This window comes from Nanorana parkeri, unplaced genomic scaffold (assembly GCF_000935625.1).
Source record: "Nanorana parkeri isolate BGI_ZX_2015 unplaced genomic scaffold, ASM93562v1 scaffold1078, whole genome shotgun sequence".
Classification (NCBI taxonomy): domain Eukaryota; kingdom Metazoa; phylum Chordata; class Amphibia; order Anura; family Dicroglossidae; genus Nanorana; species Nanorana parkeri.
The window spans coordinates 301820-329133 of NW_017307346.1; the positions used below are offsets into that span (position 1 = coordinate 301820).

General features: G+C 41.6%; 1 protein-coding gene across 1 annotated transcript in view; it reads right to left on the reverse strand.

Annotated features, from left to right (window-relative positions):
- Positions 1-5755, reverse strand: part of SEC11A (SEC11 homolog A, signal peptidase complex subunit) — a 39054-nt gene extending 33299 nt beyond the window's left edge. Inside the window, exon 1 of the mRNA XM_018567640.1 lies at positions 5647-5755. Coding sequence (XP_018423142.1) covers positions 5647-5697 — 51 coding nt within the window. The 5' untranslated portion in view covers positions 5698-5755. The remainder of the gene's footprint in view (positions 1-5646) is intronic.
- Between the last annotated feature and the right edge of the window lie 21559 nt (positions 5756-27314).

Here is a 27314-nt window from a genome sequence, read left to right on the forward strand (position 1 = left end):
CCCCCCCTCGGGGCCCCCCCCCCGAACTGGCGGAACACCTGGTCCCGATCGCAAGTGCGACCGCTGCGACCCTGGTAGTTCCGCCAGTGCTCATTTACACTGCGTTAACTCAGGCCGTACACGTCTGTGCGGCGTGCAGCAGCAGCCTATTCTTCCCTATGGGAGGATGTGGCTGTACGCACACCCGAAATGCACATCCGTGCAGGTACAGGTGTCCGTACTCGGATGCATACAGGATGGATCCTGTCTGGTTCGGGTGTACATATGACAGCGTACAGGCCCGTCCTCCCATAGGGAAGAACAGGCTGCTGCATACAAACCACACGCAGCACCTGTCCCTGCCGGGAACGGCCCGATACAAGCGTGCACGATGCATGGACGTGTACGGCCCAAGTTAACGCAGAGTGAATGAGGCCATAGAGTCTTCCAGAGCACTGCAGTAACAGTTGATTATATCACAACCTTGCTGCTCATTGTTCTTCTGTGAGCATGCAGGAGAGGAACCCGTTTCTGAGGACATGCAGTGCAAGCATCTCCTTGCTCCATATTCATTGATTCATTCTCTTGATCTGTGCGCTCTAAACTTCTCTTGTTGATTCTTCATCATTCCCTATAGCACTTGTCAGATCTGACATGATTTTCTGATATGAGAAAACAGAGCCTTACTCCTCTACCAATTTGGCTGCCTTCACACAGCATAAATCATAAGTCAGTAATGGGCAAAATATACCGAGTATGCCCGAGTATGCATAGGGAGAGCCATAGGAGCTGCACCGGAAGATCAGGGCCATCATTGTATGCGGACTACTACAGCAATTGTCAGCAACCTCATCAGCCTTCCAGATATCAGATATGGATACGTACATTGAGCCAAGGTAAAGCAGGGTAAGTTTGCAAAAAAGATAATTCCTGGAGTTCCGCTTTAGGGAGCATTGGTTACCTGGCTCCTGGGATTTTTCACCCTTGAAGTTTAGTACATAATTTCTTTATTAAAGTTAGGACTAAAACAAATTCTTTATTTTAATCAGGAAACATGAAATGTTGCATAACATTTTGCTTTAGGAGCTTCTTACATTTTTCTAATTTGATATTAAATGCCTATTTACAGACTCAATGCAGTGACTCAGCTGACTTAGTCCACATCCAACAGAGCCCCCAAAGCAGGCAGAGCCTGCAGCACTGTCCCTATAACCCACACAGAATCCATGGAATGCATTACATGTTTACAGTAATACCTTGGTTTACGAGCATAATTCGTTCTGGAAGCATGCTTGTAATCCAAAGCGCTTGTATATCAAAGCGAATTTCCCCATAGGAAATAATGGAAATTCAGATGATTCGTTCCACAACCCAAAAATATCCATATAAAAATGATTACAATACTGTACTGTAATATAATACTGTACAAAATATAAAGAAAAATAAACCAATTACCGGTACCTTCGTGGCTGGTGTGAGGGGGACAGGAGAGAGGAGGATTATTGTGTAGGACAACTTTCACTGTCACTAACGGAATCACTGCCTTCTCTTGGCTCAATGGAATCGTTTTCATTTCATGAAACCTTAACAAGGAATCTATCCAATGTGACATTGCATTGTCATTAAACAGACTCATCGCTTGCACTGCTACAGCCTTATTCGGTGGCGCTTTTCTACAAAATTTTGCTCTTATTGCAAGACATTGCTTGTATATCAAGGCAAAATTTGTCAGAAATGTTTGCTTGTCTTGCAAAACGCTCTTAAACCAAGTTACTTGTAAACCAAGGTATTACTGTATTTGTAAAACAAAAATTGTTCATATACAAAAGTAAAAAAAAAAAAAAAAGCTATAAAAGATGTTTAAAAACATTTAAAACCGATTCAAAACTTTAGGGAAAAATTAGAGAAACATACAGGTTGCTATTACTGAAATGACTCTGAACATGTTATTTGCCTGTCTCTGGACTCAATAATACCAAGAATAGGTATTGTGGTTTGTGTTCCCACTGGGGAGATTCACCCTATTTGTCCCGATGGCCACTGTCACAGAACCAGAATGTGAGGGCAAATCCAATGTTACAGTAATCACAATAGCAAAATGGTAAGGGTAAATCCCAAAAAGGGGGCTCTGCTCTGATGAGAACTGTCAAAGAGGGGTATTCCCCTCGCGTTGGAGATTTCCTTTCACTTCCCATGGTGTCTGCAGGAGAGGATATAAAGGGAAATCTCAACCAATGGGACACAGATGGAAAAAAAATGACAAACCTCCCTACTCTATCTAGACCTTTAAAACAAAATGTTGGCTCTACATACACACTTTGACAAACACTGGCAAGATTATTTTCTACTCCACAACTCACCCCCTCAGTTTCCTTGCGTGCCACTAATCTAGTAACTGACATATCAGTCTGGATGTCACTGCTTCACATCTAGTCACTATGCAAATCCTTCATAACATCTCCAAAATACACCCCTTCCTCACCAGTGAAACCGTTAAACTACTCATCCACTCACTTATCTCTCGTCTTGACTATTGCAAATGTCTCCTCATTGGCTTATCTCTACACAGGCTATCACCCCTTCAGTCTATCATGAATGCTGCTGCTAGACTCATTCACCTGACCAACTGCTCAGTGTCTGCATTCCCCCTCTGCCAATCACTACACTGGCTTCCAATTGCCCAAAGGATAAAATTCAAAATCTTAACCACTTACAAAGCCATCCGCAACTCTACCCCTGGTTACATCTCAAACTTTGTCTCAAAGTATTATTGCAATTGTAATGTCTTCCCTATATTGTAAAGCGCTGCACAAACTGTTGGCGCTATATAAATCCTGTATAATAGTAATAAATCCTGTATAATAATCGGAAATTCCACTTGGAAAAGAAAATTAAAAGATGGTATATTCTCTTTAAAAGGAAGATGGGATGCAAAATATATTTCACAACAAACAGATGACTTCCTGTATTGTTATTTCAGTGCAGAAATGTATAAGTAGGCATTGTTAATGCTCTGTACCAGTGATTATTAAAGGGACAGTTCACCTTTATATTCAATTTGGGCATTTTCATGAGCACTCGTACTACCCGCAGGACCATACCGGACCCTGGTGAGACCCATGCACTGCCTCCTAAGACCACCAGAGACCTGCGCACAGCCGGGCTGACAACCGCACACAACCCGCCTGAGATGCTCTGCTGGAGACATCAGGCCGGCACCCTGGAGCAGCACAGAGTATGTAGCTTCATATTAGTCTGCATTAAAGTATAATGCATTGCTGGGATTTGTAGTCCTCTATAGCTGATGGTATTATACTGCATTGCTGAATAATGTATTGCTGGGATTTGTAGTCCATCTACAGCTTGGAGTAAGTGGGAGAACTAATAGGGTTGCAGCATTTGCAGCTCGGACTGGGCCCTGGCACTTCACCACTGTCCTGAAATCATTAGTCTGTATTGTTTTAGAAAAACTGTCACGACACCAAAAAAAAAAAAAGAAGAATTGGTAATCGGAATCAGCGAGTACTTGAGGAAAAATATCGGTACTTATACTCGGTCTGGAAAAAAATGGTGCATCCCCACTTGGGACAACTTAGATACATGTACTTATCCATGGGTCGGATCTGAAGGGTCACTGGGGATACCGAGATTCACTGAAGTAGTCTGTGCTACATAGGTGATGCTGATGGCTGCCATGCACAACTGCTCCAGTTTTGATAAATTCTCCTCAAATGTCATTCCCTCCTGTACCGCCATCATTCAGCAAACTTTGTGAGGGGAATTTATCAAAACTGGAGCAGACAGAATCTGAAGCATGTGCCCATGGCTTCTCTCTTTCATTTTCAACGCTTAACTGAACAAGCTGAAGAGAGAAGCCGATTGGAGCAGTTGCCCATAGTACCAGATTCTGTCTGCTCCAATGATACATTCCCCTCTGTATTTTTGTCAGCGGCTTTAAGGCATTCTCTGGTTGGCGGGTGGTGCTCGTGACACCTCCCCCTCCTCTTCGACACATCCAATCAGAGAACACCTGGTATTCATTGAAAAAAATACAAGACATTTGCTGAATAGTGGAGGTATGGAAGCAAGCACCTCCCTGTGTTCAGTGTACAGACGGCAAGTCGGATAGGACAGCATTGACTGTATGTAGCTCAAACTACTACAGTGTATTTCCGCATCCCCAGCTGGCCTCCGGATGTGACACAAAGAACCGAGCTGGCCTAATGGAAGGGTTTTTCTTTTAAAGGAGAACTTTGGGGTTAAGGCTTTTCCCCATAGTTCTCCTAAGGCCCCATTCACACTGAGCGATTTATCGCGCGATTTTTGCAGCGATAGCGATCATATTTCCACGCTCTATGTAGCTTGTCCAATCCATTTCAATGGAGCTGTTCACATCTCGTCGCTCAATATCGCTTGTAGCTCGTCGCTTCTACATGACCCTTTTTTCGAGCGATTTTGAGCGATATTGCTCCTGATTGCATACAGCCCAATAGGAAAAAGTTGCGCGACAAGTCGCTCCATATCGCTCGTCGCGCCATATCGCTCAAAATTGCGCAATTTTCATGTCGCTCAGTGTGAATGGGGCCTTAGGGTAACGGGAGGACACAAACTAGTGTCCTCCCGTCACCCTAGGCTCAGTATACCGCGAGCTGTAGCTCGCAGTATACTGAGACGCCGCAGCTGAAGCGGATCCCGACAATTATGTCTGGATCCACCCAGCTGCGTGACTGACAGCTGGCTCTGCCTATCTAGAGACAGAGCCAGCTGTACCCGCCCCCGTCCGTTCCATCAGTCAGCGCTGGCGGATCGGAGCGGGGGGAATCCAGAACCTCCCCTGTCACGGCAGAGAGGTAGGCGAACGCCGGTATGTGTTCGCTCACCTCCCGATCTACTAAGCTGACCTGCGACAGTCTCATTGTCACAGGTGGGCTGGGACTATGAGGTGAGTGAAAAGCGCTCACCTCATAGTTCTCCTTTAAAGAGAAAAGTAGAATCCAGAGTGATCGGTGCCATCATGTATATGCGTCAGTTAGCATGGACAGTACACTGAGCACACCTTGTGGCAAGGGGATAGAGAGCGTTCTGCAAGTGGGGTTGAGGCAGAGTGCTCGTTCCTAGGACGATGGGGTGTAATCAATATACTGTCCATCATTGCTTTCACGCAGAATGGAGTGAACCGATCTGCATGCTACCTTTTGTCAAGGCCTTGCGAAGGCTGCGCTTCGGCAACATTATGTCATATAAACAGAAATCTGCACCTTGATTTCCAAACTACTGAGGAAACCTGACTGCAATGTACAGTTTATTATAAAGGTGAACTGACACTTCTTGGATAGTCTGCAGAATACAGTCACTCTCAGCTCTCTGCAGACTACAGTCACTCTCAGCTCTCTGCAATACTCTGCAGAATACAGTCACTCTCAGCTCTCTGCAATACTCTGCAGAATAGTCACTCTCAGCTCTCTGCAGAATACAGTCACTCTCAGCAGAATACAGTCACGGTTAGCTCTCTGCAATACTCTGCAGAATACAGTCACGGTTAGCTCTGTGATAACCTGCAGAATAGTCATTGTCAGCCCTCTGCAGGACACACTATGAATATAAAAACACACAGGGGGACACACACAGCATGGTTGTGTATAAAGTCTTCAGCACCCGGCCGCTCACCTGCCTCTTGTTCATCCGCCGCACATCGTCCAGAAAGTCCATAGACCACATCTTGCACACCTTCGTTCAACCGGCGCCAACAAGAGGCAGCTCGGCACCGGAAACTGTCGTAAACTATAACTACTTCCGCTTCCGAGCGGAAAGGCAACAGCGGCCATGTTTTTTGTGGGCAGCCGCCGCTGTGTGTTCCAGTGCTCTTAGAGGGAGGTGATGTTTACATTATAGACAGTAAAGTGGTCCTATGGACCCCACACCATTGTCTATGGATTACAATTAGGGCATTATCTTATATAAGGTACTACACAGGATGGTAAAATAGTATATACAAGTATTTACAAAGCTGTTTGAATATAGGGATCTGCATCCAGTCCTATTATTCCTATATAGGTAATAACAAGAACAGTAGTAGATACTGAAGTAGTCTACTGATTGTATACAAAAATATATTCAATACTTTATTTAGTCAAAAAACAGGTCATGATAAAGTCTTGTTATGAACGGGAAGTTATCAAAACTGGAGCAGTCGATCATTGCAACCAATTAGCTTCTATTTTTCATTTTCAAAGCTTAAAGGAGAACTGCCGGTATGAGGTGAGTGCTTTTCACTCACCTCATAGTTCTAGCCGACCTGTGACAATGAGACTGTCACAGGTTGGCTTAGTAGATCGGGAGGTGAGCGAACACATACTGGCGTTCGCTCACCTCTCGATCCTGTCACGGCTCTCTGCCGTGACAGGGGAGGGGCTGGATTCCCCCCTCCCCGCTCCGATCCTCCAGCGCTGACTGGCGGATCGGACGTGGAGGGGGCGGGTACAGCTGGCTCTGCCTCTAGATAGGTTGAGTCGGTTGTCACTCACGCAGCTGGGCGGATCCAGACATAATTGTCGGGATCCGCTTCAGCTGCGGCGTCTCAGTATACGTCTGTGGCGTCTTAGTATACCGCGAGCTGTAGCTCGCGGTATACTGAGCTTAGGGTGACTGGAGGACGCTAGTTTGCGTCCTCCCCTTACCCTAAGGAAAACTATGGGGAAAAGTCTTAACCCCATAGTTCTCCTTTAAAGGAGAACTATGAGGTGAGTGCTTTTCACTCACCTCATAGTTCTAGCCGACCTGTGACAATGAGACTGTCACAGGTCGGCTCAGTAGATCGGGAGGTGAGCGAACACATACCGGGTCATCTACGTCGGGATCCGCTCCGCCTGCGGCGTCTCAGTATACCGCGAGCTGTAGTTCGCGGTATACTGAGCTAAGGGTAACGGGAGGATGCTAGTTTGTGTCCTCCCGTTACCCTAAGGAGAACTATGGGGAAAAACACTGACCCCATAGTTCTCCGTTAACTGAGCATACTAAAGCTAGAAGTTGATTGGTTACTATGGACTTCTGCTCCAGTTTTGATAAATTCCCCCCAATGAATCTACCAACTACCACCAACAAAATTAAACTGCAGTGTTAAATTAAAGCTAAACTTCAGCATAAGTAAATATTGGTTAAGAGTCATATGCACTGCCTGGCCAATGAAAAGGTTTCAGCTGGCATCAAGTTATTTAACCCTAACTGATGCAGTGAGTGGCTTCTCGTTTCTTAAGCAACCATGTCAGAAGACATATCCTGTGGTCGTTAGAAGGCAGTGGCGCTATGGGGCACAGGGGAGCCAGGCCAGTACTAGGAATAAATGGGTCTCCCTGATGCCATGCAGGCCACCTGGGTGGCTATGGCATTCCAGGCTCTAGGACTGTCACTAGCGGCTGTGAGGAGGAACGTGCCACTGTCCAGATCACTGACAACCTGTCAGTGATCTGTGCAGCAGCGCATTCCTCCTCACAGCCGCTGCTGAGTCAGTGACAGCCAGCAGCTGAGGTGGGCGAGGCTGGGGCCCGAAAGCAGCAGTGGTGGTGGAGGAGACTGGGCCCGGCTGCAGAGGAAATTTCTTCTCCCTCCCTCTGCCTAGGGATGGAATGACTCAAGGACCTTCCCCCTCTAGTACTGAGGGAACTACAATGGGTCCTGGCATTCTACCACTTGCTACTTCCTCCCCTGCAGAGAGAGAAAAGAGCCCACCCTGGGTGGCAAGGACACTTAGAGGCTCCTGCTCCTACCACTGCAGCAACCAGCGGTGGCATTGGACTAGAAGGTGGAACAGACTGCTGTCACATACTTTTCTTACTTTTCACGGGCCGGCGGAGGAGGCGGAGGCACGGCGGCAGTGGTGTTGAGGGAGGAGACCGGGGCCCAGTGGTGATGGTGGAGGAGGAGGCCGGGTCCCGGCAGTGGAAGAGGCCGGCGCCCAGAAGCGAGCGGATCGGGGCCTACAGATAAGTGGTGTGCAGGGAAAGGGACTCCAACCAGCTCACCTGAGGCCCTGCAGAGCTCAGTATACAGGGTCTATGTTGGTCACTCTCAGGTGGGCTGTGCTGGTCACTCTCAGGCAAGGTCTATGGTATGTGCAGGGTCTCAAGTGGGCTCCACAGGGTGCTAGGTGGGCTGTGCGTGATCTCAAGTGGGCTGTGCTGAGTCTCTGGGATGTGCGGGGACTCAGGTGGCCTCCACAGGGCCTCTGGTAGGCTGTGCGGGGTCTATGGTGAGCTCCGCAGCAGAGAGCGTGAACGTGTTCTGGAGGTAAGTCTTTTTTCTTAGGCATAGAAAATTTTGCTATGGGGCCCTGTGATTTCTAGTTACGCCACTGTTAGAAGGGTCAAACTACTGGCCTGCCTCTAGCAGAGAAAACAACTAAGGAGATTGCTGGAACTACTAAAGTTGGGTTAGAGTGACACAAAACTCAGGTGTCTTAAAAATGCATTCAAAGTAGTCACCGCTCCAAACTCACTCCCATGATGGACTACAATCTCAATACAAATTGGTAAACTAAACGTTAGATTGTAGTCCATCACGGGAGCAAGCTTGAAGCAGTGGCTACTCTACAACACACACAGGGACCATGGGGAACAAAAGTAGCCACCCTCCAGAAGGAAGGACAGTGTCAGCACACTTCAGAGATGATTTGATGGTCTACAACTGAGTGATACACAAATAAGATACAGTTTTGTTAATACAGTAGTTAAGGTACTTGAATGCATTTTTGAGATTTAGCTCCTGATTTCAGTGTCACTTAAAGAACTGTCCAATGCATTTTTAAAACCCGGACGGATAGTGGTAAACCATCTTCGAAGAAGAAATGTAGTCAGAAAAAAAATCTTGAATGATCGTGATCGGAGATCATTTAAATGTTTTGTGGAATCAAATCGTAAAAAATGAACAGTAGAATTCACTGCTATGTTTAATAGTTAAAGTAAAACCATTTCCAAACTCACAATGCAAAGAGAACCATAGGAATTGGGACTAAACAGCTGTGTAGCCTTTAAGCTGGCCATACACCTATAGTTTTTTGATTGGGATTTTTCATGCATAGACCAATGATGATTTCAATAATCATTTGTTAGCAATACTATCTCACCAAATTTTGTCGATCGAAAGAACGGATTTTCGTTTGCACATGTGCAGTGTTCTTGCTGCGATTTTTTTCGTACGAAAACGCCACTAATCTATCGATTTTCGTACGATTCGAAAAAAGCTTTCCAGCCTGAGCGATTGAGGAAATTCGGCCAGGAGTACAGTAATTAAAATAGTTGGTGTCCCATCAACTGATCGATTATTGTTCGAAAGACCATTCCGAACGAAAATCGATAGGTTTATTGGCACCTTAAGAAAGTCACTTATCAGTGAGGCTAATCAGAAGAAAAGGCTTCGATTTGCTAGGGAGCATGAAGAACAATGGAAAAAAGTCATGTCCTATGATGAGTCCAGACTTACCCTGTACCAGAGTGATGGGCGCATCGGAGTATGAAGAGAGGCGGATGAAGTGATGTAACCATCATGCCTAGTGCCTACTGTACAGGCCTGTGGGGGCAGTGCTATGATCTGGGGTTGCAATTGGTGAGGATACTCTCCGCACACCTTTCAGCAGTCCCGGCCAATAAGCAAAGATGGTGCTTGTAGTAACTCCACGGATGGCACCGTGCAAAATACACAATTGAAAGAATAGGTCACCAGCACTCCAAGTATTTAAAATGAATAAGTCCTTTTTATTGGACAATAGTGTCACAAAGATCAAAAAGAGCTGACGTTTCGGGGCCGTGCAGGGTCCCTTCCTCAAGGCAAGAGATGTGACCGGTCACAAATGATATGGGGTTGCTTAATTTGGTCAGGTCTAGCTTCAGCAACATTATGCTCCCAAAAATGAGGTCAGCTGCCTACCTGAATATACTGAATGACCAGGTTTTTCCATCAATGGAGTTTTTCTTCACATTGGGCATATTGCAGGATGACAATGCCAGGATTCATCGGGTTCATATTGTGAAAGAGTGGTACAGGGAGCACCAGACATCATTTTCACACATAGATTGGCTACCACGGAGTCCAGACCTTAACCCCATTGAGAATCTTTGGGATGTGCTGGAGAAGACTTTACGCAACGATCTGACTCTCCCATCATCACTACAAGATCTTGGTGAAAAGGATGGAAATAAATGTTGTGACATGGCATAAGCTTATCAAAATGATGCCACGGTGAATGCATGCCATAATCAATGCTAAAGGCGGTCCAACGAAATGTGACTTTTTTTGGCCAGGCAGTGTATATTGTCACTTGAATGTGTATTTTTAACAGATCTGTGCAGTGATCCAGCATGAAACTTTGCTTCTGTGCAGGAGCTTCCTGTAATAAAGATCAGTCACTGCTGCTCTCTCTTTATGTGTGTAGATAATGTATCAGCTCCCTCCTGTAGTTTTCTGCAGGCAGCCTATAGTGGGTGGGACATGCTGGGTCCCTTCCACAACTCTGCTCTATGCACAGGCTATGTTATTGCTACTTTTACAAGGTAATAACTGGGTTGTTAAAAGCATTTGTTGCACACAATGAGGAATATGAATTGTTGATGTTTTTGGGCCTGAAGTGCTTTAATATTTAAAACCAAATTTTTTAAAATAAAATACCTTCTATGACATCAGGAGTAAACCCATATTTGATCTTTTTTTCAGAAATATCACTATCTATTCAGGGGTATTATATAGTTACATAGTTGTCACGGTTAAATAAAGATACAGGTCCATTGAGTCCAACCTTTGGGTTTTGTGTGCGTGTCTGTTTGTGTTTGTTACTAAGATATCTCTATCTGTATATCTTGTGCGCTGAAAAAACTATCTAGATAGTTCTGGAATGATTCCATACTCTTAGCTGATACCACTGTCTGTGGAAGGGAGTTCCACAATTTTGCAGCTCTCACAGTAAAGAATCTCCTTTGCGATTTAACATGAAACCTTTTCTCTGCCAGTTTCAGGTGGCGGTCTCGTGTATTCTGGACTGAACGGACAGTAAACAGTTTATTACTGACTATCCCATCACCATTAAACATTTTGTACAATAATATCATGTCCCCTCTCAGTCTCCTCTTTTCAAGTGTGATCAAGTTTAACGCTTGCAGTCTTTCCTCATAGTTTAGGTCCTCTGACCACTTTATTAGCTTTGTCACCCTTCTCTGGACTCTCTCTCCGGCTCAAGGACATCCTTTCTCTGGATCGGTGACCAAAACTGAACCACATACTCAAGATGTGGCCAGACCAGTGTTTTGTATAGAGGCAGAATTATGGATTTGTCTTTACAGTACATTCCCTTTTTTATACATGATAGTACTCTGCTCGCCTTATTGGTTGTTGCCTGGCTTTGCATGCTGTTACTAAGGCGACAGTCCACTGGGACTCCAAAATCTTTTTCCGCCTCTGATTCCCCCGGTGGGATGCCCATTATTGAGTAGCTCACTTTCATATTTTTAACTCCAAAATGCAAAACCTTACACATCTCAATATTAAACATCTGCCTTGTAGATGCCCACCCCCTATTTTATCCAGGTCCTTCTGTAATATTTCTATGTCTTCTGTCAAGTTTACTACCCTAGAAATGTTGGTATTGTCAGCAAGAATTGTAATATTGCTATTAAGAGCAGTCCCAATATCATTAATAAACAGGTTGAACAGCAATGACCGAACAGAACTTTGTGGCACGCAACTGTCAACCGAGGACCACTTGGAAAATGAGCCATGCATTGATACTCTCTAGACACGTTCACTTAGCAAGATCTCTATCCAAGTGCACACCATTTCATCAATGCCCAAAGATTGAAGCTTGTCAATTATACGTTAATGAGGTACCGTGTCAAATGGTTTTGCAAAATCAAAGTACACTGCGTCCACTGAGTTTCCTCTGTCTAGGTTGCCACTCACCTCCTCATAGAAAGCTAAATGGTTGGTTTGACACGTCTTTCCTGAAGCCATGTTGGTTGTCACTTATTCAGGAATACAGTCTCTTATCATACCCTCAAATAACTTGCATACAATGGATGTTAAGCTGACCGGTCTATAAGTCTCAGGTACGCTTCTCAAACCTTTTTAAAATATTAGTACAGTTGCTTTACGCCAGTCAGCTGGTACCTCCCCCAGTCAGTATGGAGTCCCTAAAGATTGGGAACAATGGCCTCGCTATTATCATACTTAGATTTTGAAGTACCCTCGGGTGCAAATTATCTGGGGATTTATTCACATTAAGTATTTCTAGTCCGCAGCAAACCCTAGCTTTGTCAACCACAGTAGTATTTTCCTCCCAGTGCTACCCAGATTCGTGTTGTGTTCATTAAACCCGTCGCTTTCCCCAGTAAATACTGTGGAGAAGAATGCATTTAACACTTCGGCTATCCCTGACATCTGTAATGAACCTCTCATTCTCATTCTTTATGGGACCCACCTGTTTTTTTCTTACCTTTTTATTGTTTATGTATAGGAAGAATTTTTTTATTTGCTTTGGCAATTAATTTTTTGTATTCCATTTTAGCTGCCCGGATTGAACTTTTGCATTTTCTATTGCATTCCTTGTAGTTCTGGAAGGCCAGTGCTGTCCCTTCCATCTTATATTTTTGAAATGCCAGTTTCTTCTTATTGATTAGTGGTTTTACCTGCAGATTCACTCCCTCAACCAGATTCATTTTATTTTGCTGCCCAATGGTATGCATTGGCTAATGCTATTATTTAGTATATCCTTAAAACAACTTCACTGTGTATTGTGAAGCAATAGACTCTGTGACTTCCACGTGCAATCACTGCTGTGCTTAGCCTTCCATACACACCGCACTCACTGGATCGGACTGACCATATGATTATAAATGGTCTCAAGTAGCTTAATATGAAGGGTAGATGAATCATGCCACCTCCACTTCTCCGTTCTTTTTATTCTCCTGCCCTCCTTGGTTAATAGGGGGACACTTCTCTCCACCTTTATCACATTCTCTATCCGTCTACTTCCAGCCTGTACCTTCCACCGCTATCACCCTTCGGGATCAATGTCTGCTCTCATTCATTGCATCCACAAAGCTCTCCATTTTCTGCAGTTTAGATTTTCTGGACAAGCAGCTGGTAATGTCATTGCTTTTCCTCAGCTCTATAATCCTGTGGAAGATGACAGGGATGGGTTCTGTTGTAACCAACTTTATCATTTTCTAAGCTTGACACGTATGTATTATCTGGATAATCCTCAGAGACATGGACTGAATATACAACATTTTTGGTGCCACCTAGGACGGTAAAGTGAAAGTGGAGTCCGAGTTTTTGAAAAAATCCCTTTTATGTAGTGAGTGCTGCCTTCTTCCTGACCATCACTTTCATCAACTTCTTTAAGGCTGTTATCTCGTGGCATGTCTCTAGGTAGCCATTTTATAAGTAGTTTATTGAATGTTATTAAATTATTTGGGTTATTAAAGGGTCTCTATGGTCAAAAACTCAAACTAAATATGTAATTCTGTATTGAATTTCCATAAGTTCTATCCCACTCCTAATAACCATATTGATCTAGAAGTTTGTAAACTTAGTTATTGAAGATGCCCATAGGATATACTTCCTCAGTACGTGCATACATTGCACTCAGCCCTGTGAATATGCACTTCCTTGTGTCACCCCTCCAACTTTACCTGCCGTCTGAACTACAGCTCAACGTCTGAACAATGTAACATCATAATTGCTTGCTGGAAGCAATGCATGATGGGATATGTAGAGTTGAGCAATGGAGATTGCATTACATCAAGCAGCAGGGAAAGAGATGCAAAGCACACTGGGAATCCAGGAAATTGTTGAAAGTGATGGACAGGCGGAATAAAAAAACGGATTTTTTTAAAGTAAGCTTCGATTGTATTATCAAAAACAACTCCAGTATGTATTCCTATTACAATGCTGATTTTATACCAGGATAGGAAACGCTGGAACTTTACAACCCCTTTAAATGTCCATCCATGTTTCATAAAAAAGGTAAGAATGCTATCTCTTGAAATGTTAACAATAAATGTCTTTTTACCAGTCCACTCACCCAGTCAGCTTTTTATTCCACTATCTTTTCACTAAAGTTAGAAGTCAAAGTTTTGACTTATTTGCGATTGAAGTAACAAACTATTTAGGAAAGTTAAAGAGCTTATCCATGGCCATCCTTAATTTAGGTATTGATTTACCTCTCATTCCAAGATAATGAGGGCATCCTGCAATGGAAAGATTAGCAGTTTTGCAATTTCTTTTAACTGTCAATATAGTGATTTTACATCTGGTGATTTCCATGCCTGCAAACTGGAGGATGTCATGTCTTGTTTTTAAATAAAATAATCCACACATAAAAGGTTTCCAGAAGAGTAGGCCTATATAAAAGAAAACTAATTGTAAAATCAGAAAAGAATGTTCTATTGATAAATAAATGTGCACCATGCACATTTTGCAGCCCATCTGGAGCCTGCATAGGTAGCAGACTGAAATGGAGGCATAGAAGAGTGTATCTCCCAGAAGTTCAGTAGGACAGAAGGCAGTCGTGTGGCTCTCCTTTGATTCGCTTCACTGAACTGCTTCTCTGTCATGTTACAGACTTGCCTATAAAAATCATATTTACTTTCTGAAATGCGTATTCTGCTGGGACAACCAGACCGCTGATGACACTGTAATACATTTGTTCAGTGTCTTGGAAAAGTTTAGTTACCTTTTATTTAAAATTCAAGTATTATTTATATTGATTGGTGAATTAACCTATAGGCAGTGCAGGTCCACATGTACTCTGATATGCAATTAAAACATTACATAGCCTGGCCTGGATCAGTTCTATGGGCAGAAGATAATGGGTTGTTAACCCAAAATTATCCTTTCATGTTATATCAAAAATGTTTACAATGATGAGAATGTAATCAGCAAATCATGTATGAGAGATGTATGCTCTTTATGGTTTCCTCATTCATCTAATCCGTAGGACCCAAATGGACAAGTCTGAATTTTTGTCCCAGTGGGTGGTCATGACCATTTAGTATGCCTTAGCTGAGCAGGTCTTAACAAGGCATAAAAGCCGAGCTCCCATGATGCAGTAGGTGCTTCTCCATATGATACATAAGCGGTCATTCAGTATCATGATGTGGAGTGGAGTGGAGGAAAAAAAATCTTTTTTTTACACCTGCTCTGATATTCTGTTCTCTATTGCCCCTAGAGCACTCACTATACCCTTTGTAGTTTTTTTTTTAATATTAAGATGTGGAAGTGACCCTCCAAATTAATGTCTACCAAAACAGTTACTTTTAAGTTATGGCAACTGTCAAGGTTGCCAATGTGCTGATTTTAGTTCTCAACCGAACTTGCAAGCCCTCAAATGGTTGGTGTCACAGCTAATCACAAGTGCAGCACCATGGGATCACCAATCCAGGTAGAGGATAAGATGGCACCTTCCGTGGCTGTAAAGGAATGGAGGGGGTAGCTCCATTTTTAAAGCTCAGTGGGTGCAGTTAAAGCTTCAGATTCCTGGAAACTCCGGTCTTTTTTTTCCAGGATACTCAATAACATAATAGCTACCGTGTTTCCCTGAAAGTAAGACCTACCCCGATAGTAAGACCGAGCGCTATCTTCAGTGATTTCTGTAATATAAGACCTACCCCGAAAATAAGACCTAGTTCGGTGGTAGGTTTTATATTGCAAGAATATATACATCCACATATTATTGGCCATTTTGTCTAGTTCCTCTGTCTGAGAAAGGTCCGGGGATTTATTCTATATCTGAACAGATTATTAGATGCAAATGCTTTCTGTTTGGAATCATTAGAAACTATCATCTCTATTGTCAGACTTTCTCCTTTTTTATACTGTACATCTATATTTCTATGTATCTTGTTAATTCATATTAGTAGAAGTTCCAAAGATTTGCCATATTATTACACACTTTGAATACTCTTAAGGCCCGTTACAACTCCTACAACTTGTTCAAAGATTTTGAGGTTATTGGTCTCTTTGATTCATCCCTCTGGGGTCAGAATCAATCACTACCTAGATGACCCACATTCAGAATCATGACTTTCTCAGTCTCTTAAGTATTAGAAATTCTCAAGAGATTTGATCCCTTCATGAAATTCAAGCTTAGTACAACATTATCAACGACTGTTATATTCAGGAATAAAATTTGATTGGGGGTTGGTAACCATTTTAGATCACAAGTTTACCTTTCTCATCTGGAAATCCAAGTAGGTCTTCTATTTACAGGCTCCTCAATATATGAAGTTTCTGGAATCTATCCTTGTCATTACACAATATCTTAAAAAGGTATCATTAGTAGGGATGCACCAATACAATATTTTCCAGACCGAGTACCTTTTCCTCAAGGATTCGCCGATACCAATCGACACTTTTTTTAGTCTCATGTGACAGTTTTTCTAAAACAATACAGACTAATGATTTTAGGACAGTGGTGGAGAACCAGGGCCGAGTCCCAGTTGCAAACACTGTTCTCCAATAGTTCTGCCACAGACTCCAAGCTGTAGAGGAACTACAAATCTCAGCAATACATTATACAACAATGCAGAATACTACCAACTATAGAGCTCTACAAATCCCCAAAAAACATTATACAGCAATGCAGAATAATACCATCTAGAGAGGACTACAAATCCCAGTGATACATTATTCAGTACTGCTGAATGGCAACCGGCTATAGAGGACTACAAATCCCAGCAATGCATTATACATCAATGCAGAATAATATGAAGCTACATACTCTGTGCTGCTCCGGACTGCCGGCTTGATGTCTCCAGTGGAGGATCTCAGGTGACTGTGCAGGGTCTATGGTGGGCTCTCAGTTGGCTGAGTAGGGTCTATGGTGGGCTGTGCAAAATGTATGGTGGGAACAGTGTGGTCTATGGTGGGCTGCGCGGGCTCTAAAGGTGGCTCTGCGGGGGGTCTATGGTGGGCTGTGCGGTCTCACCGGTGATCCCGGTTGGTATCACGGGTGGTGTGAAGGACATTTGTGGTCAGCTCTGTAAACAGGCACAGCCTTCCTGTGAAGCATGGCGCCTGTTTACAGAGCCAGCTTCAGTTTAAAAATGTAAAGTGCTGGTATGAGTACTCATGGAAATGCCCAGTATTGGTGCATCACTCTCTAATCATTAGTTTGTGAAAGGAAAAGGAGAGCTTTCATCAAAAATATATTCCTTATCTGGTGGACACATCTACATCAATGCAGGACCCTAGAGAATGAATCACAGTCAGCAACCATTTCAGTCTTCTGGGCGTGGGAGCACTGAGGCAAGAGTCAATGGTCGCCTCTAGTTCCTTACTTCTCTTCAAATGGCCTGGAGCTGTTCTTCCGGCCTTGTGGACCTTCTATCTATCCCTCCATGAGAGAAAGGTTTGAGTCCTGTAAGTAACCTGTGATAAGAGAAATATGGGGGCTGTAATTTGCTTTTGAAAATCCTATATCTCTGGCTTCAACACTTTCCAAGTCACTAAAGCAAGTAAGTAGTAAGGTCACAAATCCTAATCCTCATACTTGCTTCAATGATGCAGAATGTACTAGTGTGTCTCTAGATTATTATTATACAGGATTTATATAGCACCAACAGTTTAAGCAGCGCTTTACAATATAAGGAAGACATTACAATCACAATACAATTCAAGACAAGATGGTAAGGAGGGCCCTGCCCGTGAGATCAGCATGATAGCCAGGGAACTAGAATTTTCAGGAGAACTCAACAATAGCAGCCTCCATACTTCATCAGTACAGGTTCCTTTGAAGAGACACTAGCAGAAGTGTCCCCGTTTACATGGCTTTTTTGTTGAACAAAGCCATTCATCACCAGCTCAATGCTGGTGATGAATGACTTTGTTAATCATGACAACATGATCACATTTATGTCATGCCAATTTTCACCTAAGCATTCCATGTGGTGACATTTTCAGTGAAGGTGAAACTGTTAATTTTTTTAAGAAATCAAGTTTGGCAAAATCGCCCCACTTATCCTTCATATAAAACACATTTTGAACCCCTCTATATGTTCGTTATGTGCTCCTATTCACACAGCATACTGAAAAAGAACTTTGAATTTATTTTTTTCACAGTGGTCTGCCCTCATAGAAATACTTGGGACTGAAATTTGAGGATTGTGTTTATCTGATAAGTTTTATTAACATACAATGGGTAAGCCACCTTAGGCCGCTCCTAACATTTCAAAGAAAGAAAAGCTAGATACCATTTTAACCCTTAAAACCCTAACCCATGTAAAAACAATTTAAAGTGCAAGAAGCATTTAAAACATTTTTTTTAGCTTATGCTATGTGAATGGGAACATGCAACAAATATAAAATAGGCGTTATCCTAGTGGAAATACACTTTAAGACACCTAGGCATACAAGGCATTAAGATTAATACATTATTTACGGTGTACTAAACTATGAATTTCATTTACATATCTACATTGATATGAAGTACAACTCTGCATCCATAAAACCACAAAAATAGTGTTAATATACTGTATTTGTGCATCATCTGTACATAAATACATACACACATAGACTGCCAGTTAGGCTGCCTGTTTGAAATTTTTATTTGAAACAATCTGAAGCATACATACAATCCCCAGAGGATTAAACAAATGTGAGGATGTTCTCATAACAGAAAATCCACGAGGAGTCTACTCTGTACATTATTCTAATATGCACATTGTTATAAAAGAGGGTAGAAATACTCGGATCTGTTTGTATCAAAAACACAAGAAGACGAGAATAAAATTCCTAAACTCGTAAAGGTGACAAGATAAATAGCAATTATTTCTGTTTTTTGTTAAATTATATAACCATTGTTTAAAGCAAGTAAAAGAGGAAAACTTGGCTCAGCATAAAAATAGGTACATATTGCAAATTCTAAATCTAATTGCCCTTGTACCCAAAGGGCGTTTTTGACACGGCATGCGGTACTTTGAGACTGTACTAAATTCACTCATGCAGACCAATGTACCCTGGCATGGTCAAAAGACCCTTGGGGATGGGGCTTTTATGCTAAAGTTAGATGCAGTACAACTTAGCAGCAAGTCTGGTTTTGTATCAAATGTAATGTCGACCTTTGGAGAACACATTCACAAAAACGTATATAAAATCTGTAACGCTTGCACGTATTTGTAACTTTCCACAGCATCCCCTGCCTTTATGTTTTAGACAAAAAGCTAGATGTAATTAGCAATCATGCTGTTCTGATTTACAAGTGTCAATATCGTTTACATATATATCTGTGACTAATGCAATTATTTCACACAATGCAGCTGGCATTATTCCAGTCATCCATTAAAGTGCACCTATCACTTTACTGGAAATATCTCTTGGTATTCAGTAAAGTGGCAGATTAACTTGGACCAAACCCATTCAGGCTGGGTTCACACCTAGGCGTACGGAATATGCGCGTTTTTACCGCGATTTGCGGTAAAAGAAACGCGCGTTTCCGAGGGCTATCCGTCTGTATCCTAATGGATACGCGCGGCAAATACGCCCCAAAGACGCTCCTGTACTTCTTTGGGCGTAGGGCGTTTTGCAGCGCGTTCCTACGCGCTGTAAAACGCCCAGGTGGGAACCATGCCCATAGGCAATCATTGCTTTTCACATGTTAAGCGTTTTACAGCGCGTAGGAACGTGCTGTAAAACACCCAGGTGTGAACCAGGCCTAAATCTCAATAATCCTAAGCCTCTAAAAGGGCAGTTTCAACTCTGTTTTCTGACTCTCTCCCATCTAACAATTGTCATCCTCCATTCTGTAAGCAAATGGCAATCACAGCACTTGACCAAGTACACCGTTATGTTAGAACACAGGACTTAGAAATCGGTGTAATTACAAAGATGCGATAAGTGATTAGTTTATTAATTAGTCACAAAAATAGCTACTTGTACCACATGTGGGAGATCAGTAAGCTTTAAAATGTGCAGGTTTTATCAGATGGAATTTTTTTTTACCACAATGGGACATCTGCGTGAACAATTTTGATTTGTTTCCTGGTCTGAACCTGTCTCACAACATCTGTATTGTATTTGTATTGTTTTCTTGGTGTTACTCAACCCTTTCAACCTTAAAAATGTACAATATAAGCATCTCTGTAAAAGTGCATTTCATTTAAGTCAGGATTTTAAATTGGAATACATACGGTGATCTTTAACTTTGTAAAAAACAGGAATTGCAGGGGTGAACACTAACAAGGTCTGAAGCGGGATTCTGGTTGCTGGGGGCCCCAGTCTTACATGAGGGCTATTGGAGTAAGTGTTACTCCTCTATAGAGGCATGTTCATTTCCCAACCCAAGAACATTTTCATGTGTATTTATGTTGTGAGTTGAGAAATTATTAAATCAAATACCATACCGAACATTTCTGCTAAAATAATGATGTATTTATTACATAAATATGGATATAAATGATACCAAGGTCACAAGTACATGTGAGATGGAAAAATAAAAGCAGTTTGTGAATGAGGAAGTATATACCTCTACCTATAAGATAGAGAATATATACACACACAAATAGATTTACTATATACACGCTCATGCATGTATGTACACACACACACACACACACACACACACACACACACACACACACACACAAAAACAAATCTATGTATAAAATATATATGACCAGTGGAACAGCGCCTTAAAAAAACCTTTTTGTGAAAGTATATTTATTTATATTTATACATAGTCAATATGACTACATTTAAATAAATACAATAAAAACAATCTTTAATAAGTCATTAGAACATTGAAATCTGGGAGAGAATGGGCTACTCTACAATGTCATCAAAATACTTCGCTAGGGGACCCTTCCTAGAGGGACAAGATGGAGTCAGCAGCGACACATTGCAAACAGTGATACAGTATATAATGGAAAGGCAAATGTTGCATATAGTTGCAAAGAAACACAAGAGGAGCAACACAAATCCTAGTTCCAGATTTTAACATTTAAATGATGCAGGAAGAATAATGGAATTCTTTTATCACAAATAGACCAGTTCTCACACTGTACATGTTCACTATCAGTCACGTACTCATGCTCTCTCCTCTGTAGATCAGACATTTGGATAGCCTCAGAAGAGGATCTCAAACTTAATGTTATAGGAGGCTTCTAAAGCAGATCAATAAGATACAGAAATAAAACAATTTTCATATTGTGTTGATATAGTGAAAATGTTACAAGAAAAAAATAAGCCTTTAACCTCAACGGCAATTTTTCCTCATAACATAAGACAATATTTGTAGCCGCTGTGATTATAAAACATCAGATATATTACATTTGCTCAATGATTTGTCAACAAAGAAATACTATCAATAAAAAGAAAATCTGGCTTGATCTTTGCACTTTGTAACCGGGTTAGCTCATACAACTGTGCAATCATCAGCAATTGAACAACTCCAGCTCTCTCATAGTGCAAACACATTTTATGGATCATGAACACAAATCTCTGGAAGCTGGACTGCACCTTCAATGCTCTGATGGATGGTGGGTCCACTTAGCAGGGCTATGTAAAGAACAGAGTTTGTAGTGTCAGCACAGGTGAACTCTGCAACATTGGTCAGTTCTATTATAGGTAAGTACAAAGAGAAACCAGTGTTGCCTCTATGGGGCCATGTGGCTCAGAGGACTTCTCTAATACACCACCGGTGGTGGTGAGTGATTGGCTCTAGGCATGGACATTATGGGGGCTCATGTATAGACGAACGAGCATGTACTTCTATTTGGTTTAAAATATTTAAGCAACAGCTATAATTTTGTAGGCACTCTAAATACCTGGCTCCTGGGTCTTGTCCTATTTTGAACTAAGCACCTCTAAACCAGGGCGCATCCTTTGTTACAACAGAGCCATTTTGACCAAATATTATGAATAATAAGAGTTTGATTATATTTGATAAGATTTATACAGTAATCCATCCAAGTCATTTTCACAGTTTAATTCAAGGCAGTTCATTACGTAAGGCCTTGTACAAATTATAATAATACATTAGCTGTTTTATATGATCAGTGAAATTAGTTCTTTTAATCCCATCAATTCAAAATAAGTTTTCGATTATTCCTTGCAAAAACAGCAGAGTTCAGGAGATAGCTGCTACAGAAATTGTTTGTAAGTAATAAAGAAATCAGCCTTGCCTTCCATTGATTTTGTGGATATTCCCTGAGAAATTGTACAAACTGGTAAATATAAAGCTCTTAATGGGACAATATGTAAAACACAAAAGGGGTCTATTTATAAATGCTTTTCTACGAGATTCACACAGTTCTCCCCTATTGTCAAATACATTGACACATTCTATGTAGAATTACAGTATCAAAGTTATACAAAAAATGAATAGCGACAAAGCAAATAGTCACTTGGGATGAAAAGGTATCTGAAAGGGTAGCAAAACATGACTTCCTAAAATGTTTTACAATACCCTTAATAGCAGGAGTTAATGGATTCAATTGGCTTGATTCATCAATTTGCTATAGTACTTCAAGGGAATGTATAGATTTCCAATGATTTTTATTTTTTTACATAAAGAGATTAGCTTGTTATGCAAACTCTTTAAAAAATGATTCTATGTTTAATTTACAATGTTGTATGAACTTATGGGCAGTCATACTTGTACAGTACATATACAAGCTCTACGTCTTCTGTTGCAGTGCTACCAAGTGGTGGAGTTTTTTTCCCTGCTGCTGCTCATAACGCAAGTCTATGAGTCAGGTGACTCCTTGAAAAACACACCTTCAGCTCGGATATCTCATCTTCAATGTTGCTAAAGCTTGTACTGAGAAAAATGCAGCTTGCATTGCTAGCTTATTTCTGAAAATGCAACTTCCCTGGTTATATTTGGCCTTTATGCTGACCCAAATCCAGAAAGCCGCTAGTAAAATCTGAAAAACAAAAAGGGCAGATCTTTTGCTCTATTTCATCTTTGAATCTGTTAGGATCAGTGGATGAAAGTATTGAAGGCTTTGGCTCAGCGTAACTAGCATTTTGAAAATTGAACGCACACCAATGGTAACCTATCTTTTAGTAAGGGTTTTAATTCAGACACGTGATACAAAGTAAGGGCTTGTGTAGATGAGCGTTTGTTTTTGGATCCTGACCTGCGTTTGTGAAGTGCCTTAGAAGGGTTTGGAATACAGCTTTTAAATGCTGAGTAGTGTTCACAGTATTAATTGCTGAATTTGCTTTGTTTCACCTTTTAGTAAATGCAGAATGTCCTAGACTGCTGCATCTGTACCACTCCCTTCTTCCCCCAATAAAGGTGAATGTAAACAAAAACTAGGCAAAAACAACTCAAAGTGATCTCATATGCAAGCCATTTCTCCCTAATAGTACTTAAAAACGTGCCGTTTGAATTGCTTCGGAGTCTTGATGCTCATATACACAAATCCCAATAGCTCCGTCCACTTGCTAATCTGCAAATCTGGTCATAGTGTTTTTGTTATGTTAACCGATGCATACTGACGATGTTAAAGTCTATGTAAAGGCAAAAGGCAAGATTTAGTTTTTTTTAGTTTTGGGTATAGTAAATCTCTAAATAAAAAACATGAAGAGCAAGTTTGTAAGGTAAACACTACAGTAGCAGCTCAATGCATGTGCTCACTAAGGAAATTCTATACTTTCCCTTTCAGACCTGCAATACTTTAGCATGGTTTACATGCATTCACAGCTTGACAAATCAGAGCCAACAGTTTTCGTTTTTAGGCGCTTAAAAACCTTTGGGTAACTAAAGGAGTGACAAGACTTTTGACGGCTATCATCCTGATTTTATGCAGACTGACAATTTTCTTGAATTTGGTTTGGCAAGTTAAAAAACAAAAACAAGTCTCACTGAGGTAGCAGAAGCCTGTGTGGCCAAATCAGGAGTAATAGGAGCTATGCAGCACCACTGCCAAGGTACCAATCTGCAGCAATCATTAAAAAACAAAAATGATGTTCCTTTGGTTGGACCACATGAATTGCTGAAAGCGAATTAGATGCATTGGCTTTGAGTTACTAAAGGAGTAGAGCATGTTTACTTTGCAAGTTGAGTTTTCATTTAGCTTAGTGAACTAGGGGAAGGGAAGTGAAAATCCTTTAAAGGAGAACTCCATGAAAACGTTTTCTTATCCCTTGTAGTATGTGTACTCCCACACTGCAAGGGTTAAGCGCTCATTTTTGTCTAGGTTCAAAAATAATAAAGTTATACTCACCCGCAGCTCCGGGCCCATCAGCCTCTTCTCTGCTGTAGCATTGGGAATCACCCTCAGTGTCCTTATGTCTATACACAGTGAGGGGAATTTATCAAAACTGGAGCAGACAGAATCTGGAGCCGCTGTACAGGGCAACCAATCAGCTTTTCTCTTCCGTTTGTTCAGTTAAGATTTGATGATGAAATATATCAGCTGATTGGTTGCCATATCCAGCTGCTCCAGATTTTGTCTGCTCCAGTTAAGGCCGCGATGATTTAGGAGACCTTAGACCGCAGCAGCGGAGTGGGAGAGAGGCCCTAGGGACCGGTCTAAGAACAAGTCGGCTCATAGCATCGGGTGAGTATAATGTTTTTCTTTTTTTAACCTAGACAAAAATGAGCAGTTAACCCTTGCAGTGTGGGAGAAGCCCTACTACGAGCATTAAGAAAAAATGTCATGGAGTTCTTCTATAAAAAGGATCAGGAGTAGGGGAAATGAAAACAATTTTTGCTTGCTCCTGATGACATATTTGAAGTCAGCACAGCTTCATCTCATTCACTAAGCCAAGTGAAAATTCACTTTCCAAAGTGTGCATGCTTCACTCTTTTACTAAAGCAACCCTAATGAGTAACTACTTCATTAGCACTTTTTGTGTCATGCTAATACATAACTAAACATCAAAGATGATCTAAAATTAAGGGGTAGCATACCTTTAGAATGATTTGCTTTAGGTTTCAGCATATTTGCAAACCTTACATACACAAACAATGCTGCCTGACCACATTTCCAGCAAGCATTAAAGCGGACCTTTACCCATATCTTTAAAAGAACAGCAAACACACCTTTAGAAATGTTTAGCAATGACAATCTACAAACACATACTTCTAGATAATTGCAGGCTTTGTATTCTTTGCATACCTTATGTCTCTTTTCTTTCACAGTCTGACAGTGGCCATGTTTACTAAGGGCAGATTACTAGCTCTCCTTAAACTTCCTGGAATTCTGACATGTGACCATGCACATCATGTCAAAGGAGGAAAATGCCTTTCCCTGAGATCTCGTGAGATTACAGATGAGATTTCCCAGCAATGCTCTGCTGATGACAAGGCAATCCCAGTGTGCATTGCTTTGCCAAACTGAGGGCATTTTGCCCTTTCAAAGCAGGAAGTGAATGCTCTGCAAGTGTAAGCATTTCAAAATAACAGCATTTTACACCCGAGATGTCTATGTTATTATTAATCATTATACATAGAGAGATGCATTGGTAGAATTTGATTTTTGAGTGTAAAGGTCTGCTTTAAGAAAATGTTTGCATACTATAGGACAGGGCTCAAAATTTCCACTCGCCAGCTCGCATTTGGCGAGTGGAAATAAAGAGAGGGCGAGTGGAAATTCAGTCAGGCACGCGGTCACGGATCGCGTACCTGACTATGAGAGCAGCCGCTTCTTGCCGTCCTGTCCTGGCTCCGTTACTTTCGATCGATCACCGGAGCTCTGACAGTTCTGAGCCCCGTTCGCAAGGATGGATTAGTAAGGTCTGCAGACCTTACTGCAGAGAACGGAGCTCAGAACTGCAGAGCTCCGGCCGAAAAGGAACGGAGCCAAAATTTTGAGCCCTGCTATAGGATATAGAACAGATTATTAAAAGTGCAGGTATTTGGTATACTATTAAGTTTAGAAATGGGGCATATGCTACACAGGCAATTCTTCAAACACTGCATATATAAAAAAAATTAAACCCATAATACAGTATAAATACAATAGGTGAATCTGCTACAGAGGTCTCGGGGACCTACAATAAATTACAAATAACTACATTTCTGCATAAGCACCAACATAGTAAGACAAACTTACTTCTGCTTATTCCCAAGTCCTTTGGCTGGTTGTAGGGGCAACGGTCAGTAATTCAGCAGTGCAACCGAAGAATGGCTTATGAAGCAGAGCCCAATCAACTACACTGAGGTGCTAACAGTTGTATACATCAGTACATAAGTACCACCGTTCAGCTAATAAGTCTTGGTATTACAGAAGAAGAGATTTGAATATCATCGCTTAGTTCACAGCTATCGGTCACTCATCTTAAGCCTTCCTAAAAATGGTCAGAACAGAATGGAAATAAACTGTCACCATTTTAGTTTACATTTTAGGGGGAACTAAAAAAGAAAAGTCAAAATGATAAACTTTTTCAAATGCTGATTAAATCACTTACAATGGATACTGCTACTTGATGCTTAAAAGTTTGTTTCCTGCAGAATCAGCCGGTCCCCTGAGCACTGACCCTGATATCCTGTTTTAGGGTGGCTCCTATATCTTGCAGCGTCCTATGGAGCCACCCTTGTGTGTGCTAGTAAGCTATGTGTGTCTCCTTCTCCAAGCTAGTAGATGGGTGGCTGTTGTAGTCTGCTTTTTCCATTGTGATCTTGTACGGGACAGAAAGTTCAGGGAAGCTGAGCTAAGAGAGCTGGAAGCAGCTGTTCAGAAACATGACTAAGCACTTGGGCAAAAAGTTCAAGAAATACTTTGCCGGGCATATTTGTTTGATCTGGATTCAATATTGAAAAAGTTTGAGAGTTTAATACCACTTTAAATGTTATTTAGTTATTGGATGCGCTGCTTTGTATTGAATATTATATAACGTTTTTGTAGAAATATAACCATTACACACAATTTTGTTTAATCTAGCATTTAATCCTGCCCCTAACCTTTCCTTGGATAGAGTAAGCTGTACTTAGCAGCTGTAAAATGCTGTACAGCATGCACTGCTGTACTCTTGCATCTGGCCTATCAGCTGCTCTTCTGAACTCTGATCTTGTTCCAGAGACCGTGCCAGCTTCTGCAGGAAAGCCGAGCACAGCAGCATTTCTTTATTACTACCTGTGGGAACTTGCATACACCCGCTGCTCTAGGTAGTTCTCCCTAGTGTTGTCTAGTGAAACCAAAGCTGCTACTGACCTGTAGAAATGTATCCTGTATTGTACTATATACCATGTTTAACTCTGTATGCCACAAGTTATAATGAATTGATACCAGTTCCTGATAGGCACAGAATCTCATTAACCACTGCATCATTTAAATGAAAAAGTCTGTCCAGAAGGAAAATAAACCAGTTGAAAGGTCCAGCTTTCAGGTCTATAAATGTCATGA